This window comes from Cololabis saira, chromosome 21 (genome assembly GCF_033807715.1).
Source record: "Cololabis saira isolate AMF1-May2022 chromosome 21, fColSai1.1, whole genome shotgun sequence".
NCBI lineage: Eukaryota > Metazoa > Chordata > Actinopteri > Beloniformes > Belonidae > Cololabis > Cololabis saira.
This window is the reverse complement of record NC_084607.1, coordinates 20,041,504-20,062,139: the sequence shown is the minus strand read 5'-3', so window position 1 is coordinate 20,062,139 and position 20,636 is coordinate 20,041,504. Positions and strand designations below refer to the sequence as shown.

The following is a 20,636-nucleotide window of genomic DNA, read 5'->3' as shown; positions in this document are numbered from 1 at the left end:
ACATTTATGATGTATCCTCTATACCAGGGATATTCAATTGGCGGCCCGCGGGCCACATGCGGCCCGCCAGGAGCTTTTATGTGGCCCCTGGTCATAATTCCAAAAAGGGGGTGTTTGTTGAAAAATTATTTTTTTTTTTTTTTATAAAATTTTTATAACTGGCTACTATGGACTAAAATGGTTGTGCTCAATGCTTAATGTAATATTCAAATAAGGAAATCTTGGTGGAAAGTGGTGCTTTGTCATTATGGCGTGTTTTATTAAAAGTAGGTCAATATCAATTTCATTAAGTTTGCACAATGCATGGTTTCAAAATGAACTTGCATTCAAAATAATATTTCTTTATCTGAATATTATATTTAACATTCACAATTACTAAATCTGGAGACAATTAATACATAATTCATATGTAAACTAGATATATTCAAATGTATAATACAAATGTATTATATTTACATAAGTCTTCGTCTTTGAATGCAAAATACATTTTGAAAACCCCCACATTTTCAAATTGTGCGGCCCTGTCCGTACAGTCTTTTTGCAGATGTGGCCCCCGGCCGAATCTAGTTGAATACCCCTGCTCTATACTTACAGCCAGCAACCAGTGACAGGGCTGCAAACAACACAATGACAGATTGCAGGACCGAACCTGGATGGGAAAGTAATCACAAACTTGTACTTCCTTGTTAAATCCACTTATGTAAAAGTTTAGCATATTTTTTTGAATATCAAATGTTCTCATCTAAGCAAAGGGCAGCACATTTGTTTCCTCTTCCTCCAGGGTTAACAAGTGCAAGGAAGCCAACGTTTCCTTGTGGCAGTAAGCATATGTATGACCTCCTAACGGTTGCCAGGCAATGAAAACTCGTTGATGTTTGGCTCAACTTAGGTATATCACCCAGAGTCTGCTTTTCAGTAGATCAGTGATGGATCACTGGCATCGTGATCCTCTGGCCACATGACATTTTCGATGGACCATGACTCAAGAGCAATAAACCTTTTTAAGGTTACGCATGGCACCCACAGCCGCAGATGTTGATGGAAACTCTGCATGAAAAATCACAACAAAGATATTGAACACATATGTGGAGGAACCTGGGCTCAGGAACCACAGTATATCACTAGCGTTCTGAGATGACCCTTACACCCACTTTATATGTGTGTCTTTCAATGGTCGTGACCCGCTGAAAGCTGTTCGGATTATCAGTCATAAGCAATCATCATCTGTGGGAGCTACGATGTTGATGTCTAAAGAGTTATGTGCTATGAGTGTGAGAATGTGCCCAAAGCAGTGAAAGTGTGTGTAGTAACAGCAGCTGAGGGCAGGTGAAAGCGCCGCGAGTGGGGCCATGAGTCAAGCTTCGGTTGTCCTGGTATGGATTTAGGAGCCCCTCCCCCTGACCAACGCAATGTCAAGGCCATTCATTTTATATTTCACAGTCTTCACTACATCAATATGGTCATACTATCTTGAAAACAACATAAGAATGTAAGGGTCAGAGCAAAGGAAAAGACCCTTGAAATGAGGAGTGAGGAGCAGAAAATCCTGGTGACACAGCACACTATAAATCTCATGACAGACTTAAAACACTTTCTTTTCCCGTTTCTTTTTGTTCAGCGCTGCGTTTTTGTCGAGGCAGATTCCTGTTCGTACGTGTTTTTCAGCGCTCCTGTGGGGAAGTGACAGCAGAAGCCCGAGCCATAACCTCTAATCCTCCAACTCTCATCTATATCCCTCACCACTTGACCTCCTATATTTGTGTGCGTATGAGGCCTCACGTCCTAAGCTTATCCCTCGTGGGAGAAAGCATACAAACATACCCAGTTGTACATACTCACCGTCCTGCACAAACATGTATATATAAACATATGTGACTTTGCTGTTTAGAGAACCCCATAAGGTATGCATGTAGTGCTTTTGTGAGCCTTGCACCACTAACCTACTTTGAGCATCTGAGCGATCTGTCTCTCTTTCAATCTGTGGAACCGCCGCACATTTTCATCTCCATCTCCGAGGCATATACTGTACAAACTACGTTACTGCATAAACACCCAATCACAGGTTACTCTATAGTCCTCCTGCTGTGCTCTTAGTAGCCTTTCTCCATCACAAAAAGAGCACTGCTGTCATTTTCATTTTCAGAAAGCCATTGATGGGGAGCGTGGAACAGCATCAGCCTACTTCAAAGCACCGTCGAAGCAGTCACACTCATCCTCTTGCAGTATGAAAGATTAATTAATTTTGCATCATTCAACAGCATCTTACAGCAAAAAAAAATGGAGTGGGTTGGAGAATAATGACTGCATATTTTCTTTTTTTTTTTTAAATAGATATGGTAAAGACTGACAATGTTCTATTGTAGTTAACTGACACATTGACCTCATGAATAAATCACTGACTTTTACAAATCCCTTTCTGGAGCTTCGCCGGCATTTGAGTGGCAGTCCTGCAGGCCTTAGGGGGACGACAGAGAGGTGGTAAGAGGCTAAAGGCCAGTCAGAGGCGAGACAAAACACTAACGTTGGATGCCAAAGGTGTGATGGGGACAACCGAGGTGAAAAGTGAACCACAGTTATCACTCAGAAACTGAAAATCTATGTCAATATAGAAATATATAGAAATATAAAACAACTCTCCTCAGAGTGCTTTAATCAACTTAGGGGTCTAGGAATTACTAATGTGATGAACTGGATGGAGAAACCAGAAGTAAGTTCAGAGGGCGACAGTGTGAACATTTTCCTCCGGGACACACAGCATGAATTAGTCAAATTTAAGTCACTTTTAAAGTCTTAAACTCTTAAAGTGTTGCATTTACAGAGTATGGGGCTCTGGATTAATAAGCAATCTTTGGGGGATGCACCTTTTTCCTGCAGGTCAAACTGTCTTTGTGCGCTTACATAATAGTTCCAACACTCCCTTTTCCTGTCCACTCTGGTCAGCTTTCTCTTCCCTTTCACACAGTCCTGAACCATGCACATAAACACACCGGCTCTTAAACAAAACCAAGATGAATCAAGACACAGACAAAGATCAAAGTGGATCTGATCATCTTTCCACTGAAATTAACTTCAGTACTGTAGCCATCTGGGAGTTTAAGCAAGCCCTGATTTGTTCAGAAAGGAGGGAAAAATATCCCGATTTTACCCCACATCTACCCTCTGCAAGCCCCTCGATGGTTTTAAATATACAAGCGCAGATCCGAGTCTGCAACCTCGTTGAGCCATGGTCTTTAACTGTCCTGCTCTGATTGGTCGATGAAGAGAAACCTGGATACTTCTTTAAAAACCCATTTAATTGTTTTTTTCCTCTTCTGCCTCAGACAAAAAGTATGACCTGTCATCATTCAAGTGATTTGAAATTGTTTTTTAATCCAGAATCCAGGTCGAGGAGGATTTATGCACACATCTCATGCTCACATGAAACTTAAGACGTTACTGCTGCAGTGGCCCATGCACAGAAGGAGACTTAAATCCCAAAAGTTGAGATTTTCATATCAGTCAATCCGTCTTAAAGTCTGTTGAGTCCCACTCCAGCCACAGACGGGATGTCACGTGTAGATATAATGTGCTATCTGATATCCTTGGAAGGCCCAACTCAACAAGGGCCCTCTGTGTTCACTGACCTTTTGGTCATAGATGAAACACGCACACTTGTGTCTTTACAGTAAGTAGTTTTGCACAGAAGCCAGGCGTCTTTTGTATATCCCCACTCACTTCTGAAGCAGCCACTGTGCCACGAGTCTGACTGTGCATGGCCACCGGTGTGGCAGAGAAGCCAGAGGGCACAACAGTCAAAGCAGATGAAGACATACAATCGTAAACAGAGGAGAGTCACACTGGCAAGAACTTAATATGCAAGAAAAACATCAGTTGGTTAACTGAAGATACATGACACAAATTCATTTACAAACCGCAATGAAGAACTTTTTTACTGGTAAAACAAATAAAATCAACACAAATCCCACTGCTTTGCATCCTTTCAGAATTCCTTAAAGCCAGTAAAGTCGTATTATGTAGGAGAAGTTCAACATTTTGGGACGTAAAAGTTTGCTCTCTTGAGTTCAATCAGAAGATGAAATGTCACTCATGTATTCCAAAGGATCTTAAATATTATTATGGTTTGTTGCGTTTGAGACTCTAAGAGTCAATTAATCGTCTACCTTCATGAGTCATAAAATAAAACCTGAACCTGCTCAGGTTTTATTGGTGGGCCGCTCGGAGAGACAAAGGAGCAGCCCACCAGATGGAGTCTGTCAAATACACATAACAGTCGATGAGCGTGTTCAGCCCAGCCAGCTAAGCCACTAAATATCACACGTTATTAATAACTAGTTAACTTAGACAATAAGCCAAATTTAATTTGCTAAGTATGAATGCATTTTAAGCTTGATATAAACCAAACTCAGTAGGTGAAGAAAGCTGTGTGAGGGAGCAAACCGGGCTCAGTGTCTGCAATTAACCTGTCCATCTACACCAGAGTTATTGATTAACCAAAGTTCCTCTAACACTGAGATAAAAATGAAGATTTTACCACTCACCGAAAAGAAAAAGAAAAGTTACAGTTGACTGAAAATAAACGTCCAGTGATTGCTGTTTTGAACTATGGCGGCATTTCTCAAGAGGGGAAAAGCATGTAAAAAAGCATATATTTGTAGTTGTCTGGTTTATTTTCTGGATATTTTTTTAAACATATTGTATTATTTGAGAAGCCTGCAACACTTATGGATTGAATGTAATTGTGTAGCATATATGCATATTAACATTCAATTGAAGTGAATAATACATGATTTATATTTTACAGAAGGCATTCATCAAAGACACAAACAATCTAACAGTTTTGCAGTTTGTTGACTCATACAGTCATGTAATGTACACCTTGGTATCTTTCTTATGGTCATTTAATTCCAATAGAAGAAGTGAACGTGATGGCAGATACAACCCATGTTTTACAATCCACACATTTCGGATTAATCTGCACTGTTAATGAATCTTGTTTAGGGAAAAAGTACTTTCTTCAAAGCATTTCTGTGACTCAACCCGATGCAGAATCCATCCTGATCAGAAGTGTTCATTGTTTCAAAAGTCTTTGACTTCACTCTATTCAAGCCACCACAAAGATGTTAAAATAAAAAGGAGTGTTATTTTTCTCAGATGATGAGCATCAATCAAAGACAAATGCACCAAGTCTTGACAGTGATAAATATTATAATTTTATAGCTGACAGTAGTGCCCGCTGAGTGCATAAACCTTGTTTATGTCAGGATATAAAATATTTTTGCACAACTTTGGACTGCTGCTCCCTGACATCCTGCAGGGCCCCTCAGGTTCTTTACCGTCACACAGGAAGCACACAAGCCGTTACAGGCTGCCTGCTGGAGCCTCCTCGTGCTTGACGTAAACATCCATGCTCTATCAGTTTCCCCAAAGCCACAATCCTCTAGATCCCTAGTGCAGGTGAACCAGGTGACCCTTCACAAAGAAGTAAAAAAAAGGTTCGAGCAAAGGATGATTCAATCCTTGAAAATACTATTTAAAGCTTCAGGATGTTCCCGTGTTAACTTCTTTAGAGACCAGTGTATACAAGGGAAATACAGCATCTGCACAACCAACTCCCCAGATCCCAAATCTACACATGGCAGGAAGCTGCCGGTGATGTCCTGATGCCGGCCAATGACTGAGATCTCTACATCCATATCATCATGTGAGTCTCTTATCACCTGAGTTTGGTTGCAGCGTACATTCAGCCTACACACCACATGCTGAAATGCACATTCACATACTAACCTGCTAAGTAAAAAGGGCTGATTTACAGAGTATGTAAATAGAGCAGTCTGTAGCCAAAAATTACAAGCCATTACAAGCCCTTCAGTGAAGCGAGTGTCTCGCATAAATGCCCTGATTCATACCATATGGGCATCATTCATACAGCTTCCACTGAACACACTGAATATGGTTCTACAAGAAATGAAAAGTGTACAGTGAAACGGTGGAAGAAGTATATGTGTACTGTCAAAGTCACTCATGCAGAGCAAGAACGTGTTTCAATAAGCCACACTCTGTCACAAAGCCTGACGAGCTCTTTTTGGCCTATTGTTCATTGATAGAGTATTGTGGCAGAGGGCATTGTGTTGCTGAATGTCAAACATGTCAGGGAGATTACTATAGACATAATCACTATGACGCTTGTACGGTACGACCAACGTTGCAAAGATGAGTTGTTACATTCTTCAGCAACAACAGATAATGAACACGAACAAGAGAAGGTAAAGAAATGAAGAGGGATGATTTGAGGCAGGTGTGAGTCTTGGCAGCCGTGCCGGCAGCTCTGTGGGGGTGTCTAACTGACGGGATGTAAAATGTGGATTTGGTCTAAAAAGTGAAGCCATTGTGAAGATACCTTTGACGTGCATTGTTTCTATTAGCCAGCAGGGGGCGACTCCTGTGGTTGGAAAAAAGATGATTGTGGTCTGAGGTCTGCACTTGATTTATTAGTTTCATAACTGTGTTTGTACTGGGTTTATGCACACAATCATTACTTTAAAATCATTTTCAATACACAATAATGTTAATCTTATAAATTATGTTATAATCTATTCATACTAAGCCATACATAAACATACTACTGTCCGTTTTTTTTTAAAGCAGCACTATGTAACTTTTCCACCTTAATATAATATTTCCAGAGTCTTTGTGATGGTACATCAACTTACAACAGGTTTAATGACACCTCTGTCATGGACTGAGGGGTCTGTATCGCCTTCACTGGCACTATGTAACTTGGAGGTGGATGGTAGGAACCCTTCCACACTACTGGTAAAGCACTACCGCTTTTGTCCAAAGGAGACGCCAGACTCAACAAAAGCTGAAAGTTACATTGTGCTGCTTTAAATCAGCAGACATGTTGCTATGGTTTCTATCCACTAAATGCCATTAACAGCTTTTTTCTCTCTTTTTGAATCATTATTTCTAACAATCATCATTTTCTGGCTGCATACCAGTTGCAACGTTTATTGATTGATGATCATCATTCCTACTTCGGACTTCTAAGGTAAACAGGACACAACAAGAGCACTCTTATGGTATTGTCAACCAGTCAAAGTGGTTTGTATTTCTTACACGAACCACTTTAATTCATATACACTGAGAACATTTATTAATCACATGATACTCTGGGGTTTCACATCTTGACCAAACTCTCTGGCACGTGAACTGAAGAAACTGTTGGTCAATCACCAACCCTCCATTTAGTAGATGACCTGTTCTACTTTCTGACAAACAGCCACCTCATAAAGAAGAGAAACTACAGCTGAGACTGATGGGAAAGTCATTAGTTAGGAGGTGGACGGTCATAAACCAAAGGAAACATTTGAAGAAATTGGAATTTGGAGTTTTATGGCTGTGGAGGAAGAATGCACAGGGGATTCATAAAATGACTGTAACCATGTTAAACTAAGGAGGGAATGTAAATCCTCTCAGATATTTCACTGGATCCAAAAAATGGGAACCAACTAGTGGCACTGACAGGAGAGTTCAGACAGCCAAAAGTCGACAGAAATCACCCTCTACAAGCTATAAAGGTCTGTAGAGGACTTTCAGGCAGTCCACAACGGTGAAGCGGCAAAAGTAAACGGCCTGTGTGGTTCAAACACGTCCAAGATATTGGTTTCAGGGATCTTTCTGAAACAATGAAAATATTTCAAGCAGGAAGAACAGAAGCACAGTGTGAGAGATAGGAGCAGAAACCAATCCCTGTTGAAATTATGACCTGGTTTGATAGATAGTTATGGATGGCCACTCTCTGCGCAGTGAGTTAATTGTGACAGACTAGAAATGCTTTTACTGAGAGAAACTCCGGTAATACACTGCAGAACTGATTCAGTAACAATATCTAGTTCATTGCTACTCTGGCTCACCGTCTTTCGTTGGCAAGGCTCCACACTTCACTGGCAATTTTCCATCTTTGCTCTGGCACTTCATCTTTACACTCACCCACATCTCCAGTCTAACTCTCTCGTTCCCTTTCAGACATCCCACCATTGCTACTACGGTGACTAAATTCTACTCTGTGTGGTCAGTCACACATGCTCCTCCATCCTCGCACTCCTTCTGACACGCGATATCTCATTATGGCTGTCACTTTTCAGCCCTCACTCTGGCCCCACTTGTGACCACGGCAAAGTAAATGTGTCACTTTGGGAACGATGACAGCCAGAGCTTAAATGTTCTCAACTGAAATGTCACCCACCGACCTCATCACTCAGAACAGGTTCATATCTGCAATCAAAGCCAGTAAGAGTCCGTATCATGTACTTGGTCCTGGTCCTGACCCCTGACGCATGACACATACACAAACACTAACTTGGGTCTTTACTCTGCCGTGGGCTCATGAGTGGGTGTGTGTAGTTGCTAAGAAAGAAACTGCACACAACTCTAAATTATGCAAAATTAAAAGGAGCTCTGCAGCCTTTCCTTTCCAGCAGTATCCAGGACACTATTTATTTCAGATGAAAGGACAGACTGTTGAATAAATTGCACAAACGCTTTAATCATTCTAGGTCATGATCCGTCCATCCAGCTAACTATCTTCCCAGTAAAAATACCCCGAGAGAGAGGGGAGAGAAATGCCATTTGTGTTTCTGTGTGTTATCTTGCAGCCATGAATGCATGAGTGTGTGTTTCTTCACTCCTGACGCTTGTCAGCTATTCCATCTCATTCTCCCAGCAGCATATGTCTGTCTGTGGTGCCACGGTGACGTGTGCCCCAGAACTCCCAACACAGCACAATGACAGCTTTATGCCCAAGTGTGGCGCGCATGCTGTATTCCAGCAATTAGTCATATCCTGGAGATTTGCAAGGTGCGAACACGAGAAGCTGAAACCCACTGACCACTGATTTACGGAGGTGAGATTAATGCAGGGCTACATCTTGACAGAAACTGACACCACGGTGTATGTGTGGGTTCGATAAACCAGCTCAAAAGAGTTTGCTGAAGCAGGAGTGGAGTCAAAGGGGGGGCACAGGTTGGCCTCTTAAACTGAGGGTAACTGGTGGCTGGTCAATATTATAGATGAAATTACTATACATGGTAAACAGGGTCCCAGGACTACATCACCAGGACCAGATCCTCAATGAAACATCCAGGAAGGCATGCAAGACAACTACAAACTGTCTATTACATGTTTCTTTTAGTTTGAGCATCTTTCAGTCTATGAAGAGTGGGTGAAAAAGCTTTTACAGATCTGTTCACTGCTAAAGGTTTAAAGCAAAAATATTGACTCCATGTATCCTTGTGTATTTCACAAATGTACTACCCATCTAAAACGTCCCCCAAGTCTATTCAAAGTTTTCTCTGTGGTGTATTGCCATGATCCTTCCCTATCAGACCTTTTTTTAATGCACACAGAGCCTTTGTCATAAGTTAATACATAAATAGGTATTTCATAGCTGTGTTTGGGTCTCCATTGAGAGGACCTGTTGGGCCTGATAAACACAAATAAACAAGTAAATGCAACAATCGTGCGTTGTGTCTACGTAAATTATAACTCTCAGGGTTGTATATCTAAACAAACTTAACATAGCCGATTAAACCTCTTAAATTAGTGAGGGAGTTTCCTTTTTAGGATGTTAGCACGAGAAAATACAGTTTGCGCTGATGTTATGTTGCTGCATGTGTTTGAAATGAACTGAATAGCCTGAGTATTAGTAGTAGTAGTAGTAATAGTAGTACACTGACTATTACAATATTATTATACTGAGGTACGCGCTGTCTGACAGATGCAAATAGATACAAATCAGAGGTATAATCATATCTTGAATGAAACAAATGAAGTACCTTGGTTGTCCTCGTCCATGACTGCAGACAGTAAATCTAAATCTCCCAAAAATCTGCCACAGAAACTTCCGTCGAGTCTAATTCACGGGAAAAACGCACGTCCTAATTTCCAAGACCCATTTGATACACAGGTACTCTCGCAGGCAGCAGCGTCTCTATTTGGGAAATGTGGCCATTTACACCTCTCAGATCGCGGTTGTGGTCCTCCGGCGTCCGCCTGGCTGTCCGTCAGTAACTGTGAGACGTGTATGTGCAGCAGCAGACAGTGTTTCACTGATCCCTGGCCGGGCGCAGCTCTCGTTATCCCTTCAAATGCGCCTTCACTCCGCTCGCGTCGGGAGAGCCGCTCATGCAGCAGGTCAATGCGCCGTCAGACACATGCCGGAAGTATGGCCATCTGTTATCAAAATAAAAGCACGGTGCTTTCTTCGGGGAGTTTTCTATGGTTCGTCGGGCGGGCTGCTCTTATTTTGGAAATATTTAATAGGAAATGGTTGTGAATATAATGTTTTGAACGCTTTCGTTAGGCGCTAATCTCATCTCAGCTCCGATACATGACTTGTGCGCGTCAGCGATCATCACTGACCAGTCCTCACGTGACTCCGGTGAAATTATACTGCAACTGTACCGATCATGTTTGTATGGTTTGTATCTTGTGATATTGAGTCATATCCCACTGGAATTAATCTATCCCAATTTTGCGCTCTCTCTCTCTCTCTCTCTCGTCCTCTCTCTCTCTCTCACTCTCTTTTATAATTTTATAATTATATATATATATATATATATATATATATATATAATATATATATATATATATATATATATATATAATATAATATATATAATATATAAATATATATATATTATATATATATATATAAATATATATATATTATATATATATATATATATATATATATATATATATATATATATTATATATATATATATATAGGTAATTCAATGAAATTGTCACATCTGCTCCTGAAATTATTTTATGCAGAACACTTTACAGCAATTTGTGGATTATGTATATTATTTATATATATTCCATAAAAGGCATTATACTGGTGTAGTTTTTGCAGTTTATTGGAATACTCTGTATTATGTTAAGCAGTTTAATCTAATAAGACCCAAGTTACCCTGTAAATATGGCAAATGGTATATATTAAAAAAAATGAACAGCATTCTATGATATAATTATATGATTTTACATTACAATTGAATCTGTAATGCAACTAGAAACTGTGTAGTAGTTAAATAAATTTTTTATATATATATATATATACATATACATGTGTGCGTGTGTGTGTGTATACTGTGTATGCTCTCATACCAAACCTTTATTTAAGTATGAGGTCTCGGTCTACTACTTTATTGAAATGATCCTATGATGGCTGAGCACTGCAGATCCCCAGGAAGTGATATATCATATGAATGAAAAAGGCTGTGAGCCAGCATATTGTGTCTGCACTTTGTAGAAACCCAAAATAGTTTACCATTCAGAATGCAAGACTAATTTCTGTTCACTTTTAGATGACACACACTCAGATATTTGCAGAGCTTGTTTCTTAGACACACGTGGTTTCAATTATAGCATTCCTGCTTCCACAGAGAAGGAGGGGCTCTCACTTCCTGTGCACATTACTCAAGTGGTCAAGCATGAGCAGATGTTTTAATGTATTCATTCGTTTATTCAAAGGTGTCACGTTGAGAAAAATGTTTTAATTCTAAGGCTAAACAAAATCGCATTATCCATCCATAGTACAATCTGTCCCCCTGGCACTGTGTCTTGTGTCCTGACATGTATTGACTTTGATTAAGGAGGAAAATTATCTCTTATTTTGAATGTAATAAGCTGAATTACTATTCATTTCTGCAAACAGATATTAGGTCATTCTATTAAAACAATACAATCATTTGCGGTATAGACTTTAAGGACGACAGGATCATACACATCAGTGAAAGAATCATGTTTTTTCAACATACAATCCAGTCTGGTGCTGAGTGAAAGAATAAAAAACTGATATGTACTTTGCTATAGCACCTGGATAAAAGTGGTGGGAGCTGGACAGGAAGTGAGGCTGGGAGAATACAAGCAGTGTTTGTTTTCGCTGCGCTCTAGCTGGAAGCACCTCTCGTGAAGATATAACCATGTGTTTTTAAGGAAACTTAATTCCTGGAGATGTTTACCACTTTGTAAAGTGGAAAACCAAAAACAGAAACTCGACACTCTTTGCTCTGGATTTTTTGGTACATTTTGGTTTGATGTTGACCAGACCAGAGAAAACAGGGAATTGGGGAATGTTTAGCGAGGGGAAAATCAAGGGAAAGTCCATGAGAAGCGTTTTGTTTTTGTTCACTTCAAAAAACAGGTTTAAGAGGATCGATGCAAAGTAACACACATGCCAAACTTTGATCCAAATACTCTCTTTGCCACACTGGTAAATAGGTTTTATGCATAATTTAGGTAATTGCTTTTGAAAATGGTTAGATGAATCAATTTTTTCTGGTGATTTATGTCACTCTTGTCTAACGGAGCCCCCATATATAAAGATTCATTAAATGCATTCATATTGAGTCTTTATCTCACTGGCACACAAATACACTCTGTTCCTCATAAATGTCATCCTTATGCGTTTCAGACTCCTGAAATGAGCCTCATTGTGGCCCAAATATCGACAGTGATCAACAAAAGTAAACATGCAGGTGCAGAAATTTGAGTTTTAAAGTCAAGGGCTGCAATGGGTTATTAAAAAAACATGGGCTAAAAAGTGGCCACTAACAAAACATGAATGGCTTGAAGTGACCATGTGTGTGGGTCGTCTCTTGAGCTGCAGGGGGTAAATACCCCTGGGGGGGAGCACATTTGGTGGATTAGGACAACCATCATGGAAAACGTCTGCAGTACTCCTGACCGACTTCAAGTGACCTGATTGAGCAGTCAAACCACTTCACATGCCCCAGTCGCCACGGAAATGCCCACAGGGTGATGATCACCCCCTCCATTTAAAACTCCCTACCCCCTAAAATGTAATCACACATAAAAAACCTGCCGCCCCTATTTTTTCATTCATAATCTTTCACTATAAAGCAAAACATTTCCCGGTAAATATATTTAAGATGAACCTCTCTGCAAATATTGAAGTGATTTTATGGGATACACACGCTTCACTTTATTTATAATAGTTCACCCACTTTATTTTATTTATTTCTTCCTATCTCATACTGCTGCACCTTTCACTTTTTTTAAATTGTATATATGTTAATAAGAGCTGTCATTTGCCTATTTGCCTATTTAGTGTACAGTGAGCGAAAATAAGCGAGTCAAATTCCCTTGTTTGACTTGACTTGGCCAAATAAACATGATTCTGATTCTGATTACACAAACATTTAATAGCAGAAGATTAATCTTCTATTGTGCATTTGTTGGTTTAAGTGCCACCAGGAAGTCCGAGTACTCAAATCTTCTGTGAAATATTTCTAAATCTTGAAACAGTTGGGTCCAAATATTCATGGTGTTTATGCGTTTCTTTCCAATGAGTTTGAAAAAAGGCTTAATTTGATCGTGAGCATGCTGCTGGGTATTAAACCAGGTCCAAAACATTACGGTGCAGATATTATTTTGTTAAACTAAGGAAGAGATGGCAAAGTGAATTAAATATTTATTGAGGAAGATTTCGTGGTAGGTGATATCTCCGTCTGTTTCCACTGGTGCTTAGTTCCCAAAACATCATCCTGTGTGATTCCACCAATAGCCCTGACACAGACTAAAACATGGGGATTTGACGGGGTCTCACACATCCTTCCTGTTGTGGAGGGTGACAAGGTTAATTTGTATGTGACAGAGGTCACTAAGTGTGGCAGGATTTCCTCCCTGCGTGGTTTAAAAACCAGCTCTGCGTCTCGGGCCCTGCTTTCCTGCTAGGATCTGACTGAAGGGCAAAGTTGAGCTGATTTTTCTTTTTAATCCAGGGACATATGAGTGGAGCCTTTATTTGGACTCACAAAGGCAGCAGTGTATACCGGAGACTGTAAATTGTGTGTGTCCTTCTCAAGTACAATCTTCCAAAACCTGATATCAGTTAACAACACAAAAAAGGTTATGCCTTTCAAGAATGTCACTGCTGTGCATTTAGTTCATCAAGTTTTGAGATGAGCTCTAAATCTGATATCCTGATCCATAAACTAAAAGAAAAATCATTTAAAAACACTCATTTCCCGATTCAGCATAGATGGGGTTCAACACGGAGGGTCAAATAAAAGCTGGAGCATCTGGACTAGTGTTGATGGCTAAACATTTACAGTATACTTTAATAATCTCTTATTGAAGAAAAGTAGTCCAAAACAAATCAAAAGCTTTTCTAATTACAAGAAGGAGAGCTCATGTTAAACTGCATCCAAATGTTACAATAGCACCTCCCAAAATAGTTCCATATTTACATGATTTTCATAACCATGTATGACCCACTTCAAGCCCACTAAGCAACTACTGCAAATGTAAGAACTCCAGCATCCTCCTCTTTCCTCCATATTTCTCTCATTCTTTTGCTTCCCCTTCTTTTCCTCCCCCACTCCTTTGATTTAATTTTCAGGTCAGCTTGGAGCTCATCACCACACGATATCATCCTTTTTAACGCTTTGCTTATGCCTCCCTCTCTCCAGACAACAGCATTCAAGTAGAAGGAGGGATGCGGATCTGTTCACAAGAAGGACCCGATTCACAGTGATGCTCTTCGTCACACTTCAACCTAAACCTTAAACTGGGGGTGAGCGGGTTAAATGTACATCAGAATTTAAGTACTGATGCATCAGAGCTAAAATAATCTGGATTAATGTTTGATTACATTTGGTAATCCATTCTCCGAGCGTGGACAACTCTCATGTTTTATCGATAAAAGGCTGGGTTGTCATGAAATGATTCCAGCTGGGACTCAACATTTAGCTGCTACGAGTTTAACTGTTTCCTGTTTGGTTGTCAAACACAGTGTAGACGTGTATACAGTTTAGCTTTTCAAACTTAAGTGCTATGAGGTAAAGGTTCAGATATGTAGTGTGGGTGATGGTTTAGTTCAAGAGTTACTTACACAGAGGGTTGATTTTGTTGTATTTGTTTTATTTTCCTCTGCAAGATAGTTTTAATGGAGCGCAGTTAGACCTGTTAGTTTAAGGGCTAAAAATGGGAAGAAACATCCAAGCCAACTTTGTTAACTCTACAGCAAAACTGTATTAAAGTTGAGTTTGTCATTAGTTGTGAAGCAGTGAATTGTTAAGTTTCTGAGTCAGTTTTTGAGACAGGGCTTTTTTCCCCAAACAAATAAAATTGTATCAGATGCCTCATTTAGCTTTGCAAGAAAGCCAATAAACATGTTTTTTTTTTTTTTAAATGAAGCTTTACCTATGGAAAAACAGGTTAGCAGAATTTAATCAGATTGAACCAAATTAAATTAAATGCATCTGTTTACATTGCTGCATCACAATTAGAAGGTTTCTCAATCAAATCTTAGGAGGGCTCCAGTTTTTGGGAAGTTTTTCCAGGGTCTGCAGGGAATTCCAGCTTCCTCAAGCCATCGTAAATCGTGCATGTCAGATTAATTGATGACAGGATGCAATTAAGACCCACCAATATACCAGTCCAGGGTGTACAGCCGACTGGTGACCTGTCCAGGACACTCCCTGCACCTCGCTGTTGACAAGCGGATACAAAAAACAAATGACTGGAAATATATGGTCCTTTAACCAAAAACACACACACACATTCATTTCTTAAGTGAAAGAACCCAAATCCCTCATTCTCAAAAAAGTAATTTCTTGAAGTTAATAAATAACGTGCATGGAAGTGCCCTATATATACAAGGCTGCATTTCAGCTGAGATTGAATCCAAGCCATTTCCACTTGGAGTATTATCACTCTTTCACACTCATTCAATAAAACATGTGAGCTGCTTCTGCAGATGCCAAAGGCTAAATATCTTTATCTTCACACCACCCCCTCCCCTTCTTTTTCCAAGGGTACAAATGGTGGTTTGCAAAAACAGGGCAAAGATTACCCAATGTATCTTTCATCTGTAGATCTCTCCCCCTCTCTCTCTACCAGTCCTCTATGATAACCCCATTAAAAAATGTCCCCCAACAAATCCCTCAGAAAGCCCCCCCCCCCCCAGAAAAGGGGGCGCGGGCAGACAGGGCTTGTCTATCACGCTGAGAAACACAGTTGCCTTGGCAACTACTGATGGTTTTATGCTGCAGCCTGGCATCAGAGTGACTAGTTAGAGGAAGTTTGCTGGGAACATTTTTCACTGAATTTGACTGTAAGCAGTCTATCGATGCATTAGAGAAGAGCCTGATCAAACGTTTCACATGGCTTCATTACCTGTGTGTGCACGCAGGATTGAATCACCTAGATTATTTTTTTGTTTGTTGTTGTTGTTTTTTCTTTAATGAAAGAGAACCAGGGAAGAAATGCATCCATTAGTGACAGGCTTTGAAAACAATATAAAAGTAAATTCATGAATAGCTGGTTTTGTTGTAACAGGGGAACTGTGATTATAACACGGGGTCATTACCTCTGTGATCCTTCTGTCTCTCTGTTTCTACCTCAAATAGACTGGCTAAATAAATAAATACATATTTTCAAAAGCAGCTTCAAGAGACATGAAGGCAGTCGAGTTCCGTGATTAACTACTGCCCCCGTGTGGACAAGTGCTGCAACAACAACACCTAACAGATTAGTGATCAAGTATGATGCAACTTTTTGTTTGGTCCTACCTTTTTATATTGGCATTTGCTTTGCTATAATCCAATTCTAATATAAAAAAAAAAGGCTTTTTTGTTATACTTTACAACTGAGCCGTTTATCATTAAATGCATGTGTCACATCTTGGATGGGGTTTAACACGAGCACAGATCAATGTTTTATTCAGCCCACTGATGAGATGACTTAGCTTTGTGCGCTGTGTGAATACCTTGCAGCCTGTGATGTGAATTTGATGGAGGTATGCATTACAAAAATAAATAGTGAGGAGGGGAAGATCTTTAAACCGCCGGCAGCTAGCTTAGGGTGTAATTGTTCCCTCAGTGTTAAGGTCACTCCAAGTCAATACAGGGTTGCTCTGTGTGATCACCACTACACTAAAATATGTCTATTCTTTTGAAGGGTTGCATAGTCTGCCTTCACTTGCACAGTTCAAAAACATACCTGTTGAGTGTGGTTGTCCGTTTCTGTTCTAGTCCGGGGATGAACTGGTGATCTGTCTGGAGCATATTATGCTGTAAGAATCTTACACAGTGGCTGCTGGGATAGGCTCCAAACAAAATAGATGGACGGTGTAACTGTCCTCCCTAGCAGCATTCAATAGCTTCACCAAATCAATAATGAGGTCCAATGAAACTGTTCTCGCAGCAAGAGGCCGCACCTACGATAGCACTTTAAAAGGATTTTGCTATTATCACTTGTATGTTGGTGTAAATTACTGTATGTTCCCCATGGCAATCCTAAATGGTTCGAGCGAAGGGAACTGTATTTCTTTTCTTGTTGTGACAAACTAGCTGGAGAGCAGATTCAAGGTTGTATTAGAGGGATTTGATAGGTGAAACCTGAGGCTTCGTCATCTTGTGTAATGTTCTTTTCCATTTCACTTAGATGGCGTTGTTTAGCTCCTCTCTCAAACCATCTCCCGTCTCTGTCCAAAATGTGGACATTACATTAGTCCCTCCCTGTGTCGCTTTGCATTTCTGTAGCTAATGTTAAAGTTTCCCCTAACTAAAGATCTGAACACTTCTTGTCCACTGGACTGCATATACATATCCATTTACGTATATGCATTTAAACTGATCTTGTTGTGTACAGCTGTTGTTAGGTTGGGGTGCACTGAAACATGTTTGGACAAGCTCCTTCAACATTTATCAGATAGCCTTGGAATGAAAATTAGCGTGTGCCTGTTTTTTTTTTTTTCACCTCCCCATTTATGCTGTAATAGTTTCAGTTTTGAGAGCGTGAATATACCCGCCTTTCCTGCACACTCACTGGAAGTGGATCACTGCTGCTAACACAAGTGACATAACAAACTTCCACATGACTCTAACATGTTGTTTTACATGTTTTTGGCTTGTAAATGTACCTTATGTGGACATAACTATGTAAAATGAAACTCAACAACCATACAAGCAGACACATATGAGGAACTACTGTATATTATCATTATGGCAAAGTGTCATTACCCTGAGCAGTGATTTAAGCACAGTGTGTGTTTTTACCCCTTGGGTAAAAGGCCTGTCATAAAACAGACCTGTTTTGAGGTTTTTGTAGCTAGGTAGTGATTTCAGCAAAAGAAACAGATCACGCTGACTCATCAGAGGACAGGCCAAACGGCATGTTTACATAAGTGAAATGCTTTTATTTCTTTATCTTTAGTCATGTTTTAATTCTTGATTTGGGTCTCTGACAGTCTAAATCAATTATTATTTAACTTCTGATAAGTCCTGAATCATTTGGGAACAAATATTTTCCTTTGTTATAGTCAGTTTTTTTCTACACTTTTAACTGATATTTTGAATTCGACCAGAGTTCAGAGAAGGGTTAAATAAGGTCTTCACACACACATCAGCGTTTTGATGTAACTACACTGAATGAAAAGGTTGAGAATTGTGATTTCATTCATTTATTTCTACCAGAGTTCAATCTGTCCCACCCTCATTTCATTGAATTCAAAACCCCGCAAAAATCTCACATCACTGAAATTCAATCTTGAGATGAATGCAGCTTTTAAAAAAAAAAACTTTCAGTTCTTGAATCACAATCACTTATCCAGTGCTGTTGATTTTTAGAAACAACAGTGAATGAGACAACAGGTGTGTGTGTGTGTGTAACTATGAAAACATGCACTGTTCCCAATAATACTGCACTCAAAAGATTTCCACTTGACGCAGGTGTGAGGTCATCCCCTAACCAGACTCTGTTATCACAGAAAAAAAAGAAGTACCATTTGTATCACTAGACTTAACGTCAAATAAAGTGTCTGAGCAACGGAGGAGAAAAAAAAAAGTTTCTTGTTTATGTCGTGCTGTGGAGACAGATAAAAGTGAAATATTTCCAGGTTTTAGTTGCGAGTGACCACTAAACATACATGTCAAACAACAAAGAGCAGCTTCACAGCAACATTCATCTGGTTTCATATTCCATGCTGTAGTCCCTATTATCCAGACGGGAAAAGGCAGAGGAAAAATCTTCACATTCTGAACAAGCAGCTCCTGGATCTGTAACGGCCAGGCTTCCTTCCCCTCCGCATATCAATCCTCGCCCTCTCCCGTGTTTGCAGACATCACTACTGCCCTTCACCGGCAAAGGCACCGGGCTCAAGTGACGACGACCAACGGATACAGGCGGCTGCGTCACTTTATTGCATTGTCATACCAGCTGGTGGGGAAACGTGTCCTCTTCCTACACATCCCCGTGCAGGATCAGCCAGTGTTTCGGAACGGCTGGATCATGGCAGCGCTCACTGTTCTTTGTTAGAAATCCAAAAGCAGACATTTAGTGCTCAGTGGATTTCAATGTGGACCTGCAAAAAGATTAAGAGTGTCAGGCTCTATAAACTTAACATAATTAAACTTTCCAATTCCGAAGTCGATTCAAAGTTGCCCAGTCATAAAGATATTAAGTTTATTTTAAAGGCTGTAGTTTATGTTGATTCTCAGCTGAAACTTTAAAACAAAACCTTGTTCTTTTTTTAACTGAACCATTTACTAAACAATAGCTGAAGAACTAGCAGGTAACTTTTAAACATGGGAGCAAATGTCAGTAATTATTTAATATCAATTGATCAATTGATGACTGAAATCTCTTAAACTGAAATGCAAAATGTCGAATTCAATTTAACTTCAACCCCATAATGCCGGATGCATCATAGATCCGTGAATTTCTGAGACTTCTGCACCACCCCCATAATAAATTAAATAATACTTGTTAAATATATAAAAAAAAATAGAAAAATATATGAAAAAATAGAAAGTAATCAAAACAAACAATGTACTTGAAAAGATAAAAAAAAAATACTACTTACAAACTGTTAAAGACAAAATAGGAGGTGGTTTTAATTCAACATATAATATACCTTTAAATAGAAAAAAAACAATGCATTTCTTGTGCATCATTTCAAGTGTCAGGTTTTAAAGAGTTAAGTTAGAAATACATTAATATATAATAATAATAATAATAATAATAATAATTTTCAAAAGCCCACGCTAAATATTGGTTTCAAGTAAACCAATTTGTCTTCAACTAGGTTCCATTTACAGTTAAATTTGACACCAATGTGCACTGACAATTACATTTTCCAGTAATAAAAAATATCCTTGCATTATGACTAAAAGTGAAGAAGGAAATTGGAAAAAAATAAATACATCTATAGGTTGAAATACATTTCCTTTTATAAGAAAAGCCAATATTATTGAAGCTTAGTAACCTCACAGACCCATTCAAAGTAGCTTAATAAAGACAAATAGTGTCGACTGGGTCAAATTGATAGTTCAAATCTAATTATTTTGTGGATGTTCATTCATAGGAAATAAATCAACAACATTTGTAATAACACAAACTGAATCTAGGCTAGAAAATAATTCTAGTTTAATCAACTTAGAAGGGCTTTTCTTCCTATCCTCTGGAGAGGTGGCAACATACAGGAAGTTTGACTAAACCAGTAACATCAACTGTGTCTAAAAACAACTTACCTGCAGTCTGACATTAAACATCATCGAGGCGACGAGGTAAATATATGGGAATCTGATTCTCAGCCGCCATGCGAG

At 39.4% G+C, this 20,636-nt stretch overlaps 1 protein-coding gene across 2 annotated transcripts in view; it reads right to left on the bottom strand.

Moving 5' to 3' along the window:
* The window catches only part of LOC133421517 (cytohesin-3), a 51,150-nt gene extending 31,788 nt beyond the window's left edge, over positions 1-19,362 (bottom strand). The window contains exons 1-2 of one of the 2 annotated variants that reach the window (XM_061711170.1): positions 19,246-19,362; positions 17,032-17,087 (exon numbers count right to left, since the gene is read on the bottom strand). Coding sequence is in view for 1 of the 2 variants with exons in the window: in XM_061711169.1 (XP_061567153.1) it covers positions 9,834-9,852 (19 nt within the window). In the remaining variant the exon portion in view is untranslated. Of the gene's footprint in view, positions 1-9,833; positions 10,168-17,031; positions 17,088-19,245 lie in introns of those variants that run through there. The other variant, XM_061711169.1, reaches the window with a different exon arrangement.
* Between the last annotated feature and the right edge of the window lie 1,274 nt (positions 19,363-20,636).